General features: G+C 46.5%; 1 protein-coding gene across 2 annotated transcripts in view; it reads right to left on the bottom strand.

Moving 5' to 3' along the window:
* Positions 1-331: 331 nt before the first annotated feature.
* Positions 332-17,513, bottom strand: part of KCNN3 (potassium calcium-activated channel subfamily N member 3) — a 175,725-nt gene continuing 158,543 nt past the window's right edge. Inside the window, exons 6-9 of one of the 2 annotated variants that reach the window (XM_060201539.1) lie at positions 16,629-16,756; positions 15,456-15,525; positions 8,293-8,484; positions 332-2,871 (exon numbers count right to left, since the gene is read on the bottom strand). In XM_060201539.1, the coding sequence (XP_060057522.1) occupies positions 2,803-2,871; positions 8,293-8,484; positions 15,456-15,525; positions 16,629-16,756 (459 nt within the window). In that variant the 3' untranslated portion in view covers positions 332-2,802. Of the gene's footprint in view, positions 8,485-15,455; positions 15,526-16,628; positions 16,757-17,513 lie in introns of both variants that reach the window. The other variant, XM_007525346.3, reaches the window with a different exon arrangement.

Consider the following 17,513-nt stretch of genomic DNA (forward strand, 5'->3'; position numbering starts at 1 on the left):
CAATTAAACAGAGGACCAGACAAAAATGGAACTGCAGATAGCAATATGATCTATTATGAAGCACTTATATATGCATGTATATATTATATATGAATGTGTTAGTACATGTGTGTGCACCTATGTATGTATTAACATGTAAATATTTGCCTACATATGTCACACACATATATGTATATATTTATACTGACCTCTTTAGATTGAAGTCCAAGGCACTTTTTACAATGAACAGGTTAAAGCCATTAATTCCGAACAAAACTATTTCTGGGTACAAATAGATTTATGGTGCTGCCATCAGAATTCACATCTTTCCTGCCTTACCTTGGGGTATCTCTTGTTGGTGTCATAAAGAGAGAACAGTTTCATTTGAAGGATTTGGAATGTTCCTGGAGGGCTAAGCTAATTTCTTGGGGAGTTTCCTCTGGGAGAGGAGGGTCTCCACAGGTGGATGCTGAGTCACTCAATGATGGAACATAAATGTAGCTCTTTCTGCACTTTGATGAGTGGATACTCAGGTGGACTTCCAGGGACCTGCCTCAAGATGAATCAGGTGTTCTGCTGACCTGGCCTAGACAGGCTAAAGTAGAACACATAAAGGGGATTTGGACATGACTCAACACTACAAACTGAGACCATTGCCAGTGAGGCTGGGAAAAGCCTGCCCCAATATTGAGAGATATTTGTGTTTCTCTGGTCATATATTTATGCCATTAAATGTGTTGATTTTCTGATTATTAATGTTTCCCATTGCTGAGTGGTGAGGCCAGTGCTAGAAATATCTCCTGCATACACTCACCAGGTGGGGACCTTGTTAAAAGGCAGAATTGGACTGTGCAAGTCTGGTGTGAAGCCCAAGAGTCTGCATTTCTGATCAGCTGCCAGATGGTGCCAGGGCTGGTGGTCTTCAGACCAGACTTTGAATAGTGAGGGTTGTTAGCATGGAGCCACATCCCTGAATCATTGTCATGAGGTTGGTGTTCCCTAAATTGGGGATCTGCATTGGTTTACTTGGTTGAGATTGGATAATGACTTAGGGAGGGGGCAGAGGAAAAATCAGAATTATCCACTCTTCATAAATGTAAAGGTCTGAATTTGAGACTAATTCAAAGGAAAAAGGAAAAGCTGAATGAGATTGTTCTATTGAGAAGCACAAAGGACAGATTGACCACCACTAGGACATTCATCTATCAATTATAAAACTGAGAATGAATGAATGCTCATCACCCAGTGAGGGATTGACTTGCTAAAAACAAACAAAACCAAACTGATGCCCAGGGGTTCTGATGGCTTGTGCACAACTAAGGGATAAGTCAGACATGGAGCCTACTTACTCCATCAAAAGGAAATGTATTTACAGTCGAGGTCTCAGCTCCACAAAGAACCCCAATTTGGGCCTTTCTCTAAAGGTCTCTCTTCCAGAGAACACGAATAACTTCTATTACTGAGACCCCAGCCTGATATATATTTATACTGAAATTAGTGGAATCTTGAGAAGATTCTAGCCTTCTCCCAGGAGAAAAACCCTCATCCTGCACCAGCATAACCTCTTTATGGATTTTCAGTCACTAGGTGGGTGGGAACCCTCCTCAGTTAAATTTACTCTTCTGCTCCCTGCTTTGCATCTGTACTAAGCACAGGGTGAGGAAAGTGGAGGGAAGGGATTCCCCCTGGGACGAGGCCCAGATTTGTTCTAGATCTCAGAACACCCCATTTTAAATCTGTAAGCATTCCCTCAGTCTTTCAAAAGAGAGGAAGTGAGAACTAGCTGTGCATCTCATGGTTGTAGTAGAGAAGGAGGGGAGAGGGCTTCATGAGTTGCCTAAATAGAAACCATCTCCTGATACACCTTTCCTTGGGAAACATCTCAAAAGGGGTTCTCTCTGCTCCCAGTTAGAGTGAAATTAACAGAAAAGGCAGCCCAACTCTGGGCATGCCCCCATAGGCTTCCTCATTCCCTTCGGAGCTGTGCTCTGGTATTGTGATCAACACATGTAGACCTTGTCCCTGCCAGGGTCCCACCAGCTCATAAAAACACACTTGTGCATGGGACTCTGTAAATATAGAACTCTGATCCCATTTCAATCTGACATAGAGAATGCTTAGGACTCTGCTCTGTCATACCACAGAACAAAGCTCTTCCTAAAGCCTAACTCTGACATTGTCAAAGCTGACATTGCTTGGCTGAGTTAGAGACTCACCAAAGTTTAAGGCGGGGGTGGGTGGGGGCTCTGCAGGGTCATAGGGAGAACCCACACTTCTCCTGAACTGCTTTGGCACAGCTCCTAAAGGACTGATGGCTTTGAAAAAAGATCCTCTTCTTAAATGGCTTGGTAGCGTCCTATACGGTAGAAGCATCCTTTTACATTCAAAACAGTGTTCTCATGCCTCTCCTAGTCAGGTCTGGAGAGTGAGCAGATGGCAGGTCTACAGGTTGAGGGTCTTCAGAGTGGGGGGTCAGGCAGCCACCAACATCGATGTGTACTCAGAAACAGTCATGGGAGGGTTAGGTGGGGGGAGCAGGCTGACACGGGCCTTGCTAGACACAAGTTTGATATACAAAAGATGTTAATTGAAAGTTACAATATATTTTATAATATAGCAATATATTTCATATTTAAAATAAACTGTTATGCTTTCTCCTATCATTAAAAAATAGCAAGCAGTACAGAGGCAAGATGCAAATTCAGATTGACAAAGCTCCTCCGATTCGGAATACGAACGCTGCAGTCTCTGGCTTTGCTGAGACCACACTCCCTCCATCTGTGTCTGGTGGCTGTGCTCTTCCAGGCAGTGCAGAATGGGGCATCAGAGGCACCAACACCAAGCTGTTGCCTCCTTGGGAAGCATGTCTGATGAAGGTGGGTTGGCCCCCAGCTGAGAGTCAAAAGTGGAGAGAGCATGTGACACACCTAGAGATGGCTGTTGACAGCCTGTCCTCTTTCTGGGAACTTGGACATTGGCTGACCCCATCAGATTCAGAGTGGATGTGTCATGAGTTTTTTGGGGGTGAGGCTATAAACCTAGCATCTCTTTGGGACCCTCAATACAGATTGATGTTGACTTTTGTGCTTTTCCTCCACAAGCTTGGTTGACTGACCTTGGATGCAACACCTCTTTTGTGTGTCCCAACACTAGCTCTAGGCCTAAGATGACAGATTCCAGAATGCATGTCTTGGGTGTGTGAGCAATAGCTGTCCCCGGGCACCCACCACCTAGACCAGAAGGCCATACATTGAAGGGAACTCCATTTTACGCTTGAGCATTTCCAGTAATGGTTGTAAGAAAACAAAAAGATCATAGTTATTTTTTGCCCTCTACCTGTATATACATATACACCACTGTAGTCAATACTCTTTAATTAGCTTGGGACTATTTCAACAATAATAATAATAATAAATCTATGTATTACTTGTCTGATGGGGTGGCATGTTAATTTCTGTCATGCAGTCTGGCACAAGCATTCAGAGTGAAGGGCTCTCACTATTTTACTCCCAGAAGCAGGCAATTAATATTGCTACCATAATACTTCTTTCTCATTAGTATCAAGGAGACCAGCCGCTAGTGTTTACTTTGGTGGCAGTAAGAAGGAAGGGAACTGTCCAAGGCAGTTCCCTAGCCCACAGGCGGCAGTGAGAGAAGCTTCCTGCCTAAGGACGCTGCAGTCGCTGTCCAAGGTGCTGAAATTAACGGCAGAGCAGCCCATGCAGACAGAGAGGACAGCCATCGGATCCTGACTCTGCTTCTGAGTAATTTCCAGGAAAGGAAAACGTCTTGGCTAGACCACGGACATATTCCCGACTTCAGAAGCAATGACTTAGAGCAGTAACCTAGTGGTAGTGCAATGACCTCATTGTGTCTCAGTGTGGTACTGCCATGATGGCGACACCCTTTCTTCTGGAATGCAACACAATTTTTTTTTTTAATTAAAGGAATGGGGGCACTGTTTGTTGAGGTACACTCTGAAGGAGAGAGGGCCTGCAATTAGGTGTTAATCTCATATTTCTCCCTGCTGACTTAACTATCTAGACAATATACAATAAATACCTTTTGGTAATGATTGGCTGCATTTGTTTATTTTTTATTTTTATTTTTTATCAGAGCACTACTCAGTTCAGGTTTATGGTGGTGCTGGGGACTGAACCTGGGACCTCAGAGCCTCAGGCATAAAAGTCTTTTTGCATCACCACTGTGTTATCTTTCCAGCCCTGGTTGCATTTAGCTAACACTCACGAAGTGTCAACTAGAATTGGTCTGGTCTGCTGTTGGTGACAACAGTGATTCCATCTTTCAATCTACTGAATACTTTTAACTTAAAAATATTAATGCTTATTTTCATTACTAGGGGCAGAGAAGTTGAGGTATGTGGTTAATTGGCCAAATAAATGGACCTGGCTTTAGTTTTATTTATTCTGATTATGTCTTTAGTTTTTAAAATTTTCCATGGCTAACCACAAAGAAACTTCTGGAAATCTAATGGGGAGGGAAAAACTCAAGTTTATTAAAAGCTCTCTCTCCATATCTCTCTCTCTCTCTCTCTCTCTCTCTCTGTGTGTGTGTGTGTGTGTGTGTGTCTGTGTCTCAATCAGACTGCTGCTCAGTTCTGGCTTATGGTGGTACTGGGGATTGAACCTGGGACCTTGGAGCCCAAGGCATGAAATTCTGTTGCATAACCACTATGCTGTGTTTCCAGCCCTAAAATTAGTATTTCTTCAGTACCACCCCTTCTTGAGCTTTAATCAGTAACAACAGCCTTCTCTTATTTGGCACTTTAGAATTTATGTGCAGGTACCTTTTCTACACTTCCTGACCCATGAGATTACTGTGATCCTACCAAGGCCTTCAGTCTCTTGTCCTTTTGAACTGTACAAGCATTATAAAGACATAATGCCATAAAGTCACACACAATAGAGATGGCAAGAGCATCTTGTGGGAATACTTTATGATGACTTGCTAATGATGACCACACACATGTAGCCTTTGATCCTATGGAACAGTTTCTATTTGGACTTCAATCTAAGGAGGAATAAGCCCCTAGTCTGGTATCATTTACCAACTGATACTATGTCCTGACATTCCACTGAGATTAGTGGGCTTAAATATATCACATGCTTTACAGTACATGAAGCTAGAATATGGCTTAAGCAATGAGTGGGTGGCTCTTGATTTTTAATTCAAGTGTCTAGATATTTTAGTGACTATTAGAGATCTTTTTGAAACCTATCAGAGAAGGTCAAGTGAGCCACCGAGTCAGCCTTCATGCATGGGTAGAATTCAGTACATTCAGTCTTGGATTGAGGTTATCATAAGTAGTAGTATTTTAAAAAAGACACATGTAGCCAATTCTTGAATAGAAATTAAAGTTCCTTCACCACCAAACTGGGAAGTAGAGAATAAGAAGGCAAGGCAGGCAAATCCATCGACTCCCTGTCCCCACCTAACTCTGCTCCTGACATGCCAGGGAGTGAGCCAAAGACAGAGGAAGAACACTTGTCTGAGTCATGCCCTGGGTGTCATCAAGGGCTGATTATACTTGCAGGCGAATGGACAACTCTCCCCACAGAGAACAGAGGTGCTAGCCTAGGGAAGTATCTCCCAATTTCCCACTTAGGGTCATTGTGCACAGTCAGTCCCTGGCTTTTGGTTTGTGTTCATAAGAGTGAAGGACTGGTTCACCAAGGAGAAGACCCACACATAGACTGCACTACCAGTAGGTCCACTCTTGCAGCAAATGGCCACATGTTTACAGGATGCCTGGAACCACAGCTGGAAAGAACTCTGACCAATTCCATAACCAGTACTGCTAGTTTGGCCTTCAAGGATTTTACCTAAGTGGACACTTTCATGATGGTTTAGGGGAGGATTAGTCACAGCCTACAACAGGCCATCGGCAATCTGGACATAAGAAGAGTGGCTGCATGGTATTTCTTTGAAATCAACTCAATTTCCATGAGCATGTGCATGTGCTTGGGAGTGCGCGCGCGCGTGTGCGCACACACACACACACACACACACACACACACACACACACACACACGGAATTATAGCAAAAACAGAAAGGGTGGAGAGGAATCAGTGATTGGAGGCTGCAGTTGAAAATAAGCAGTCATGGCACATCCGGGCTGCCTTGTGGGTGGTCTGCACTTTGTGAAATGGGACTAATACAGCCCAGACACTATGTGGCTATGTAATCCATTTAGATACCTGTTTTTGTGTTCCAGTCACTGAAAACAAGGGAGCATGAATGAGGAAAGGGGCATCTTTAAGATAACCAATAGTTCAAAGAAAAAGTAAAAAAACAACAACAACCAAATAAACAAAATCAAGCCAACAGTAAATAATGGCATCTGTCATATGCAAAAACAGCAAGTGACAACATTCAAAAGAATCATCGTGATGAGAAAAAAAAAAAAAAGGAAAGTGAGATCATCAAAGGGTCAGCAACAGCAATAGAAAGAAAGAAATGGAGGATAGCAAGGTCTTCTCTCTCTGCATTTCTTAGCTGCTTTTGGCTGTCCAATGTGTCCCTCATCCTTAGAATAGGCTTAGTGCTGCAGAAGCAACTCCTCCTTAGCCAGGAATGGGGACAAGACAATGTTCCCTTGCAATGAGAAACCCAGCGGAACAAAGGTCTCTTTTTTGATTCACCCTGGACAGATGAAATATTCAGCATGGTATTAGCCAACTCCCCTTTCACAGAAATCCTAGGACCCCAGGAGGAAAGTAAAACAAAAAAGAAGTGGATAGATTTGCACATCACAGATGTTAAATGTGGCTTAATTGGGTGCAAAGAACATATTTTGTACTGGCCTGCCCTCTCCTTACAACACCTGCCCCCCATGCTGCATCTAGAAGTCTCAGAGTTTGAGCTAGAGTAGAATTGGTTTTGTTTGTTAGTTTTTGCACCAGGATTAACATAGCATAGTAGGAGCAAGCTACTGATGGATTATGGTTTGTGAACCTTCCCTCTGGCTCCCTTGAATCTAATATCTCAAGTCAGGTGAAAGGAAGTAACATGGGCCACTCACCATGTCTTCTCCTCCCTGCTTTGTTGTTCTCAGTGAAGGCACCTGACTCCTTTGCATACCTAACATCTGGGACTGGTGCCCTGTGGCTAGATAAATAGAGCTGAGCAAGTGCCCAGATGTTCCACTCCCATTCACTCAGGTGACACTGGGCCACGCACACGCACAGATCCTGTCCCCTCCCTCACAGCCATACACCCAGACAGGTGCTCTATGAGAACACAGCTCCTCTGGGAAAGTGGAAGAAGATTCTGCAGAAGCTACTGTTTTGGTTGCAAATCCCCCTATGCCAATGGTCTGGGCTTGTCATTCCTTGCAAAGCTGACATGGTGCCTGCTTAGAGGGTGTGGAGGCCCTTGTATCTTCCAGATGTGCTTAGAAGATGCCTGACCCTTGCAGGCTACCAGAGCTGAAAGCACCCATATCTGGGTCCAAACCACCTCAATATGTACATGGAGGGCCCCTGCTGTGTGCAGGGTGAGGCGCTGGGTCTCTTTGACTATAGGATTGCATTCAAACAAGAGAAAGCCTGGATGGATTGTGGGATGTGCATGTGTGGGGTGTGTGTGCATGTGTGTGTGTACATGTGCAAAAACACAGGGCTATGCAGGTATCCATCCTGTATGGAAGTCTGGCTTATAATTTGACTTTTTTTCAGTCTAAATTAGGTTCTGTGATGGTCTATAGTACAGGAGAGAAGGATGTCTGTTTTGGCAAGTTGTGGGCACTCTTCTTTCCTTTTGTCACTCAGAGGCTCCCATGGACAAAAGGCAAGGAGACCTGCCACCCAGAGCTGAGGTACCCCTCCCCTGCCCCATGAGGCTCCACTGTGGGCCCCCTCTATACACCTGCTTCCCCCCACCCCCCATGTGAAGACCTGAGATTGAGTGTGGATTTCTGTGCTCCACTGCTCTGTGGCAAGGGCCTCCTATCTTATCTTTCTGCTCCCCAGCAGAGGCACCTGGTCAGAGATTAGATTTCTGGTTTCAAGGCATAGCGAACCGAGCACACCAAAGGAACACGAGTTAGTCAGTTAGCCGGTCTCTCTTCTGCTCTTCCCCTGGTCTCCCGGGTCCTGGATGGCAAAATGACCAGGGGATGGCTGAATTGCATCTTAAGACCTATGGGTAATGCTGCTGCTGCTGCGGCGGCAGCAGTGGGACTGTATTTAGCAACTGCTGGAACTGGTGTATGGGGTGGGGAAGGAGGTGGAGCTGACCCCAATGGGGCTGTCTGAGATGGGTGTGTGGGTGGTGCCCACAGCCACACTGACCCCCCTTGCCTCCAGCATGGCCGACAGGAGCTGCTGCTGCTGCTGCCGCAGGGTGTCAGCGATGAGCAGGGGCAGAGAGTTGAAGCTAGCCGATAGGTGTTCCAGCTTCGACTCCAGGCTGCTGATCTGTTTCTCTAAGTCTTCGCTCCGGTCGTTGAGCTCGGTGATTAAGTCATACATGACATTCTGCATCTGTGCAGACAGACGTATGGACAGAAAGGAGACAGGGAGATGACAGGTCACCATGGGGGTCAGCAATAGGAGAGATGGGACACTCGTTTCCATTACAATAGGGATGAGGACTTTGCTGGCCAAGAGACAGAGAGAAACACACACACACACACACACACACACACACACACACACACACACAGACAGAGACAGAGAGACAGAGAGACAGAGAGTGCCAGCACAGTTCTCTGTTCTTGGAGACACAGAGCATCAACCAGGTGTGACCTTCTGGCTTTAAAAAAGTACTACCAGGAGTTGGGTGGTAGCGAAGCGGGTTAAGAGTATGTGGCCTGAAGAACAAGGACTGGTAAGGATCCCGGTTGGAGCCCCTGGCTCCCCACCTGCAGGGTAGTCGCTTTACAAGTGGTAAAACAGGTCTGCAGGTTTCTATCTTTCTCTCCCCTCTCGGTCTTCCCCTCCTCTCTCCATTTCTCTCTGTCCTTTCTAACAATGACAACATCAATAACAACAACAACTACAACAACAATAAAAAAAAAACAAGGGCAACAAAAGGGAAAATAAATAAATAAATAAATATTTTTTTTAAAGTACTACCAGAAGTCCAGGAGGTGGTGCAGTGGATAAAATGTTGGATTCTCAAGCATGAGGTCCCTAGTGCGATTGTGGGCATCACATGTACTAGAGTGATGCTCTGGTTCTCTCTCTTCCTTCTCTCTATCTAATAAGTGAATAAACAATACTAAAAAGAATAACTGAGGGGCTGGGTGGTGGCGCACCTGGTTGAGCGCACACGTTACAATGCGCAAGGACCCAGGTTCGAACCTCCGGTCCCCACCTGCAGGGGGAAAGCTTCACAAATGGTGAAGCAGGGCTGCTGGTGTCTCTGTCTCTCACCCTCTCTATCCCTCCCTTCTCTCTCGATTTCTGACTGTCTCTATCCAATAAATAAATAAAGATAATAAAAAAATTTTAAAAAGAATAATTGGATAAAGCATTGGACTCTCAAGCATGAGGTCCAGAGTTTGATCCCTTGTTGATGCCTCCACTAGGTTCTACTTTTTTTTTAGATAGGGACAGAGGCAGAGAAAGAGAGTGAAAGAAGCCATAGCACTGAAGCTTCCTCCAGTGTGGTGGAGGCCAGACTTGAACCTGAATCCTGCACACGGAAAAGCAGTGCACTATTCAAGTGAGCTGTTCTACTGGCTCCACCATGTGTGTAACCATGTGTGTAACACAGCACAGACCTCATCATGCCCTGCCACCCCCCACTCCCAATCTTGTTAACCCTGCTCAGCTTTTCCTTTATTATTTTACTTTAACTATATGTTTTATTTTGTGGAGCTGAGTAATGAACCCAGGGCCTTTATGTGTGATACCACCACTGAGTAACCTCCTTGGCCCAATGTTCACATTCTTTCATTCTTATTTTTTCTAGGTGAGGGAAGGATAGAGGAAGACAGATATGCAGAGAGGAAAAAACACCACAGCACTACTCCACCATCCATGGAGCTTCCTCTAGTGCCATCCATAGTGCTTCCATGTGGTAGTGGGGTCCCAGCCCAGGGCTTCCAAGATAATAATGCATGTGCTCCACTGGAAGATTTGAGCGGTTGGAAAAAAATTGAACACAGGCTTCTGGTTCTATAGGGCATGTATTCAGGATTGTTCTGGGAATTAATGTGAAGGAAGGAGCTGGGGAGCAAAAATAAATGGGCATCTCCACAGATCTAACTTAAGGGGCAGGGGTGGGTGGTACACTTGGTTGAACACATGTGCAAAGAACAGGGTTCAAGCCTCCAGTCCCTACCTGTGGGTGGAGGCCAAGAGGGAATTTCGTGAATGATGAAGCAGTGCTACAGGCATCTTTCTTTATCTCTTACCATCTATCCAAGAAGAAAACAAAAAGAAAGGAAGGAAGAAAGAAAAAGAAAGAACTGAAATGGAGTAAGATAATCTTGCCTTTTGAGTGCTAGGTCATAAAATCAGGTCAGAGTAGAGCTGACCAAAGGAGCCTGTGTCAGGAATATGGTTTCCTTCTGGCTGCTGGCTGCCAGCTCATGCACCCAAGCTGTCCCCATCAGAGACCCAGGCTCTAACTTCCCCTCACCTCACATGGGGTGCCATGTTTCACCAGTGCCAAGTTCTACCTGACCCTCTTTCAGCTCTTCCAAGTTCTATCCCACAGCAACTAACCCACTGTGGCTCCAGCCTGTCTCTTCTAGCTTCTGTGTACCCGTATGGGTGCAGCTCTTGCCTCTGGCTTCATGCTCCTTTGGCAGTTTTGACTCTAATTCAGCTTCCCAGACTGGTCTGCAGGATTCTCACCTCAGTGACAGCTCTGCAAGTGAACTAAAAGATGCCACCAGGCCCTCATACAGGAAGGTTCATGCACCTCTGTCCTCACCCCAGACACTGCTGTTCTCAGGACTCTGATCATCTTCCAGTGACACCCTGATCTTATGCCACCCTGAAACTCAGGTCACTCTGTTACAGGTCACTGCTAGGCTGTTGTCTTTGCTTCATGATTCTAAAGAATTGAGGTGCATAACTTGAAACAGAAAAATGACATTTCCCAGAGTTCCTGGTAGCAAGCAACAAAAAAAGGAAAAGATAGCTCACAGGAAGAATGCAGGCAAATGCCTGGACAGGAGAAGACCTTTCACTCTGAGTTATAAATGCCAGGAGAAGAGCAAGAAGAAGCTGAATGGAGGAAGAGCTGGAGAAGGAGATGCAGGAACTGAGCTGAGCTGAGCTAAGCAGAGGATATGTGAGGGCTGGGCCAGCAAGAGGAGCAATAATGACTAGAGGTGGACGGGAATAGTCGTAATGGCTACTTCTTTTCTGAGTGTTTTTCACTGTCTCTAACACACACACACACACACACACACACACACACACACACACTCCACTACGACCACCACCACCAAAAAAAAAACATGTTTGGGCCCTGGAATATGATGGCAGAAGAGGACCTGGGGGGTTAGATTGTTATGTAGAAAACTGAGAAATCTGCTCAACAAATTGTTTGACTTCATATGTTAACTCTCTTTTCAATCACCAGGTTCCAGATGCCACCAGGATGCTGGCTAGGCTTCCCTGGATTGAAGACCCCACCAATGTGTCCTGGAGCTCAGCTTCCCCAGAGACACACCTTACTAGGGAAAGAGAGAGGCAGACTGGGAGTATGGACCGACCAGTCAACGCCCATGTTCAGCGGGGAAGCAATTACAGAAGCCAGACCTTCTACCTTCTGCAACCCTCAACGACCCTGGGTCCATGCTCCCAGAGGGCTAGAGAATGGGAAAGCTATCATGGGAGGGGGTGGGTTATGGGGATTGGGTGGTGGGAAGTGTGTGGAGTTGTACCCCTCCTACCTTATGTTTTTGTTCATTAATCCTTTCTTAAATAAAAAATTTTTTAAAAAAACTGAGAAATGTTACATATGTACAAACTATTGTATTTTACTGTCTGCTGTAAACCATTAATCCCCCAATAAAGAAAAACAAAACAAAAATATGCTAGCCCCTGGTAGGTAATAACCTCAAATTAGTGATTTCTATACTAATAGAGGCAAGAAATCATATGTTAATTTGGGGGCATATGAGGTCTCCCTTTAACAACCTTAAAAAGGTGAAAGAATAATTGGTGGTGTGTCTGGGGGGGCAAGGGGGCAAGAGTGTAGGACAGAAGGTGAGAGAGGCGCAGAAGAGGAGTGAAGGGAGGAGGCAAAATAGAAGAAAGCAGAGAGGAGCTCAGGGATGAAGGTAGGTAGAGGGTGACACCTTCCCAACCAAGGACAAGACCCACAAGGAAACCTACTAGGACAGCAAAAGGAGTGGGTGGCTGTGTGAAGGAAGGAAGAGGGGCAAGGCCAAGAGTAACATTGGTTCTTTAATTCATTAACATTCTCAAGGACTCTCCAAGGTGCATCCATTTCCTGGAATCTGCAGGATAACTACAGATGTATCTGACTTCAAGAGCCCCCTGACTGACACCAGGCCCCCAGGGCTCAGCCTCCCCATAGCTGCTCATTTGCTGGGCAACCCTGGGACAGCCACTTTGCTCCACTGAGGCTTGGAGTCCTCATCCGTATTCAGCAGCAGTCCAAAGGCTCACAAAAACTGTCGGAGTTGGCAAAGTATGTGCAGGGCCAGCTTGTATGTTCACTCCAGTTTCAGTTACTAGGGATTATTTGCACATATTCAGTGCAGAAACTGCAGTGAGCAGAGGGGAACCCAGGCCCTCCAGGCTCTGCCATCCTATGGGAGAGTGATTCACTACCAGAGGGCAGTCCTTATTCTAGAGAGCCCCAAAAGGCAGGACTGGAGGGTGGTGTATTGGAGGACAGAACTCCACTGCTGGGAGATGGTGTGTGTGTATGTGTATGTGTATGTGTATGTGTATGTGTATGTGTATGTGTATGTGTATGTGTATGTGTATGTGTGGGGGTGGTAGTGGTGATGGTGGAGGTGGAGGTGGAGGTAGAGGTGGATCAGTGTGACATTTGCTGAGCTGTGGTCCAGACCTTGGGTGAGCCTTCCTGGGGGAGGACAAAGACCAGATGGCCAGCAGAATCCCCTTCTTCCCAGGCCTCACATGCCTCCCAACAGTGCTTCCTGGATACTGCCCTCTGCCCATTCTATCCTGGTAGTTCACTCTGCATTGTGGTTGGTTCAGGCCCTCCTGGACAACTTCCACTGTGGGAGCCTATGGGTCCTGGGAGAGACTGATGAGAGGGAAGGCAGGATAAAAAGTCTGGGTGCACCCTGTCTCTCACTGCCCTTCAGAAATCTCCCAGGATGGGTTCCCACTTCTATTTCCTGGTCACAGCTGATTGGCCCATGGGTGGGCAGGTCACCCCAACTGGCCAATCACTGCATTACTTAGAAAAAGCAATCACTGCATTACTTAGATAAAGATGGACAACAGGCCTACTGGCCTTTGCCTGTGGCTGGAGCAGAGAAGGGGCTCTGCAGAGAGGAACTGCCACATCTGCAGAGGAGTCAAGGAGTTCAGGAAAGGGGAGGGAGAGGGAAAAAAAAAAGAGGAGAGAAGAGAAGTGAGCACTTGAAGAGAAAGGGTGGGAAGAGAAGGTAGGAGGTGTGTGGCTCTTTCCTGTGTTGCTCAGACCTGCCTGGTTCTAGATGGTTCCTTCCTGCCTCTGTCCACAGGCCTACTCTGAGGTTTCCATACTCCTCACCCTGATACCCCTCACTCCAGAGAGTTCCCAATGCTAAAATCCTAGAATTCACATCACCTGGAGACTTCAGGTTGCTACACCCCCTGTTCTGGGCCTGTGGTCACTCCCATTCTCAGGAGCTCCACACTGGCTTCAGCACATTCCCCCTCCCAGGCATGTGGGCATGTGGGCATATGGGTTTCCCCACCCCTGCAGAGTGAGGCCCTCCCAGACCAGGGAGGCCCTTTCCTTGGCGAATCCCCCCTCATTGAGCGAATCGCCTACACGTGGCCCTGTAACTGGCAGTTTCTCTGATGGCACCCTCTGTTTAAATGCCACCTAATTTGCCCGGAGGAGTTTCTCTGGCTCCCCCAGGGCCAGTGTTCCATTAGAATAATTGACATCTGCTGGAATGTTCTGCCTGCCTGACCCTGGGCTCTGCACTTGATATACAATTTCTATCCAGAGGGAGCAGGGAATTGAGGCTATAGAGGGGGTGGCCCTTTCTCAGGGCTCTCACTTACAGCTATGTTGGCCCCCAATGTGCACTCCATGGCTTCAAGAATTGTAAGAGGAGCAAGACTTTTCACTGCTAACACAAGACAGTGCCAGAAATGTGGGATGAAAGCTCTTGAGCCCCAGGCACCATTTTGGCATTTTCCTGTTCCTTGGAAGCTACCTGCTTCTTCAGACATAATGAAAGACACCCAGGCTAAGGAGATAGCATAATGGCTATGCCAAAAGACACTCATGCCTGAGGCTCCAAATCCAGGTTTAATTTCCAGCACCACCATAAGCCAGAGCTGAGCAGTGCTCTGGTTGAAACAAGGACCTTTTTATGCCCTCTCACCTGTCCACCTTTGGGCCAGAAAGATTAGGTTGTAGGACTGGGAGGGTGCAGGGGAAAGAAAGTCTGTTTATCACAGCGAGAACAAGGCTCTTCCTAGGTCACATGATTCACCCCTCATGGACCCCCAAGTTCACAGTTAGGAATCCTGACTGAACTGGATGGCTAAGAAAGTGACTTTAGGAGGTTACTGCTGGCCACAACATGATAAATACACAAGGAAGCCAGAGCTGTCAGATTCAGAGGGGCAGATGGCAGAGCACTGGTTACATCAGGTGTGGGGAGAGGAGGCTGGGGTAGGGGTGAGGCAGGTGATTGTTCTGGGGGTAGAGTGTCAGCTTCTGAAGGTGGAGAGAGGGTTCTGGAACTGGATAGGAATAGTGTTTGTACAGCACACTGAGTACACAAAGTGCTATGGATCTGCATACTTAAATGGATCAGATGGGGTCTATATATTAATAATAGTATAATAATAATAATTATAATTATTTTACCAGGGTTATCACTAGGGTTTAGTGCCTGCATGGCTTCACTGTTTCTGTCAGGCATTTTACATTTCTTTTTAACAGAGAGACAGAGAAAGAGAGAGACAGAAGGAGAGGTACCTACAGCACTGCTCCACGACTTGTGAAGCTTGCTTCCTGCAGGCAAGGACCTGGGGACCAGATGAGCTACCTCTTGGCTCTAATATATTTATATTTTTCCACAACGAAAATTAATTATTCCCAAAAGATAAAAAAAAGCACGAAAGAGAGAACTGACAACAGATCCAATAACAAAAATCAAGAACTTGGAACCCAGGTGGTTTTTCAACCAAGGGGGGGGGCATTGCTTTTTTCATTTCAAATCCTACACAGCACGGTGCAGACAGGGGGCCCAGAGCTCCCCAGTCTGGCCTGAGAAGTCTGTGCCTTTTCTAGGCTGTCACTGTACAGGGTTACTCACCTTGGAGAGGTCCACCAGGGTATTGGCTTGGTCACTTAGCTTCCTCTGCTCCATCTTGACACTCCTCAGTCTGTCATAGGAAAAAGTCATCACAGCCACACCCCTCCAGTGTGCCTTGGGGTTCAGCCCTAAGAACAGTGTCCACTTGCACAGCCAGTGACCTGGTGTCAGAACTCAGCTCAGAGGCCTCAGATGCGGGGCTGCTTACCCGACTCTGGGGCTGTAAGGGAGGGCCAGCACTTGGCTGCCCACACTTCTGTTCCCTCACTTGGCTTGGGCCATTTCTGCTGTCTTGTTTTTGTTCACAGTACACCTTCTACATCCAGGCCCCTCCCCCAAACCCCAAGGCATATCAGCCTGCAGAACTCCCCCAAATCTCGTCAGAAAAAAAAAGATTTCCTCCTCTACTTTCTCACTATTTAACCTCTCTTAGAGAAAACATTGGTCAGAATTTGTCTTCCTTACTGTTGTACTGTGTGTGTGCGTGTGCATGTGTGTGTGTGTGTTTATGATGAGAGTCTTGAAGCTCTAAGCCTAATTTTATTTCTTCTCTCTTTTTTTAGCTAGAAACAGAGAGGTGGAGAGAGGGAGAAAGAGAGAGAAAGAGATAGACAAAACTTCCTCCAATGCAGTGGGGGCCATGCTTGAACCCAGGCCACATATTTGGCAAAGCAGTGCACTATCCAGGTGAGCTATTTCTCCTGGCCATATTTATTAATTTATTTGCCACCAGATTTATCACTAGGGCTCGGTCCCTGCATGGCTCTATCATTTCCAGTGGGCAGTTCTTTCCTTTTTCTTTCTTTCTGATAGAGGGGCAGAGACAGAGAGAAGGAGAGACACTTGCAGCACTGCTCCACTGCTCATGAAACTTTCCCCCACTGCAGGTGAGCATGAGGGGCTTGGACTTGGCCCCTGGTATATGGAAATATGTGTGTTTTATGGTGTGCACCATTGCCAAGCCCCTCTAGTTCTGGCTTTCCATGGAACCTGCCTGGAAGTGGCAGGTTTGGAAATGAACAGACAGACCCGCCTGTCAGCTGTCCCTGGTGCTTATGGAGTGAAGCAGAAGCTGCTTTCTAGAAGGACAGGAGATCCTGTGTCGTCCCATCCCCTACAACACCCCCTCCCTAATGGTCTCTGGCCCTGGAGCCAGGCCATCTGCATACTCACTGATGGATGGCTTGCAGGAACTTGCGTTGGTGCTTCCTGACTTTGGCATGGTCGATCTTCTTGAGCAGCTTTGTGTGCTTGTAGATGAGCCATGTCTCCCGAAGGACATTGGCTGCAGCGTTCTTGATCTGAGAGAACAGAGACAGGGCTGTGCTTGCCGATAAAGCCTATCAGTGAGGATGCAAAGAGCTCATTCCTGAACATCAACTTTTGTACAGACAGAGAAGGGAGAGAGAGAGAGGGAGAGAGATAGAGATAGAGATAGAGAGAGAGAGAGAGAGAGAGTTGGGGGAGGAGATAGAGAGACTACAGCATGAAGCGTTGTCCTGTGTGGTGGCGAGGGCTGGCTTGAACCTGGGTTGTACACCTGGAAAAGCAGCACACTATCCAAGTGAGCTCTTTTGCCAGACCAAGTCATGAGCTCTGAGAAAAGATGATTAACATTCCTCTCTCACTGATCCTCTGTTGGGTGTGACAGCCTGGAGCTGAAGTTGAGAGGTACTTCTTGTTTCTTAATTATTCCAGGACAGCTCTTGACTGCTGTTGCTGACACTATATTCAGACAACTACATTATCAATACCCAGAGGCTTAGGGAGCCCCTTGAAGAGATAAATACACACTGCTGGTGGCCCAAGAGGTGGCACAGGGGATAAAGTGTTAGACTTTTAAGCCTGAGGTGCCCAAGTTAAATTTCCAGCATTGTATGTGCTAGTGTGATGTTCTGGTTCTCTTTCCTCTTCTCTTTCTTATTAATTCATAAATAAATACATCAAAAATAAACAAACAAGCAAAACCCCACAGCTGCTGCACTTGCCTGAGGAGTCCCACATTCTATCTGAGATTCTAATTTTTGGGGCTCAAAGAGTAAACAGATTTCCTATCAA

This window comes from Erinaceus europaeus, chromosome 11, assembly GCF_950295315.1.
Source record: "Erinaceus europaeus chromosome 11, mEriEur2.1, whole genome shotgun sequence".
Classification (NCBI taxonomy): domain Eukaryota; kingdom Metazoa; phylum Chordata; class Mammalia; order Eulipotyphla; family Erinaceidae; genus Erinaceus; species Erinaceus europaeus.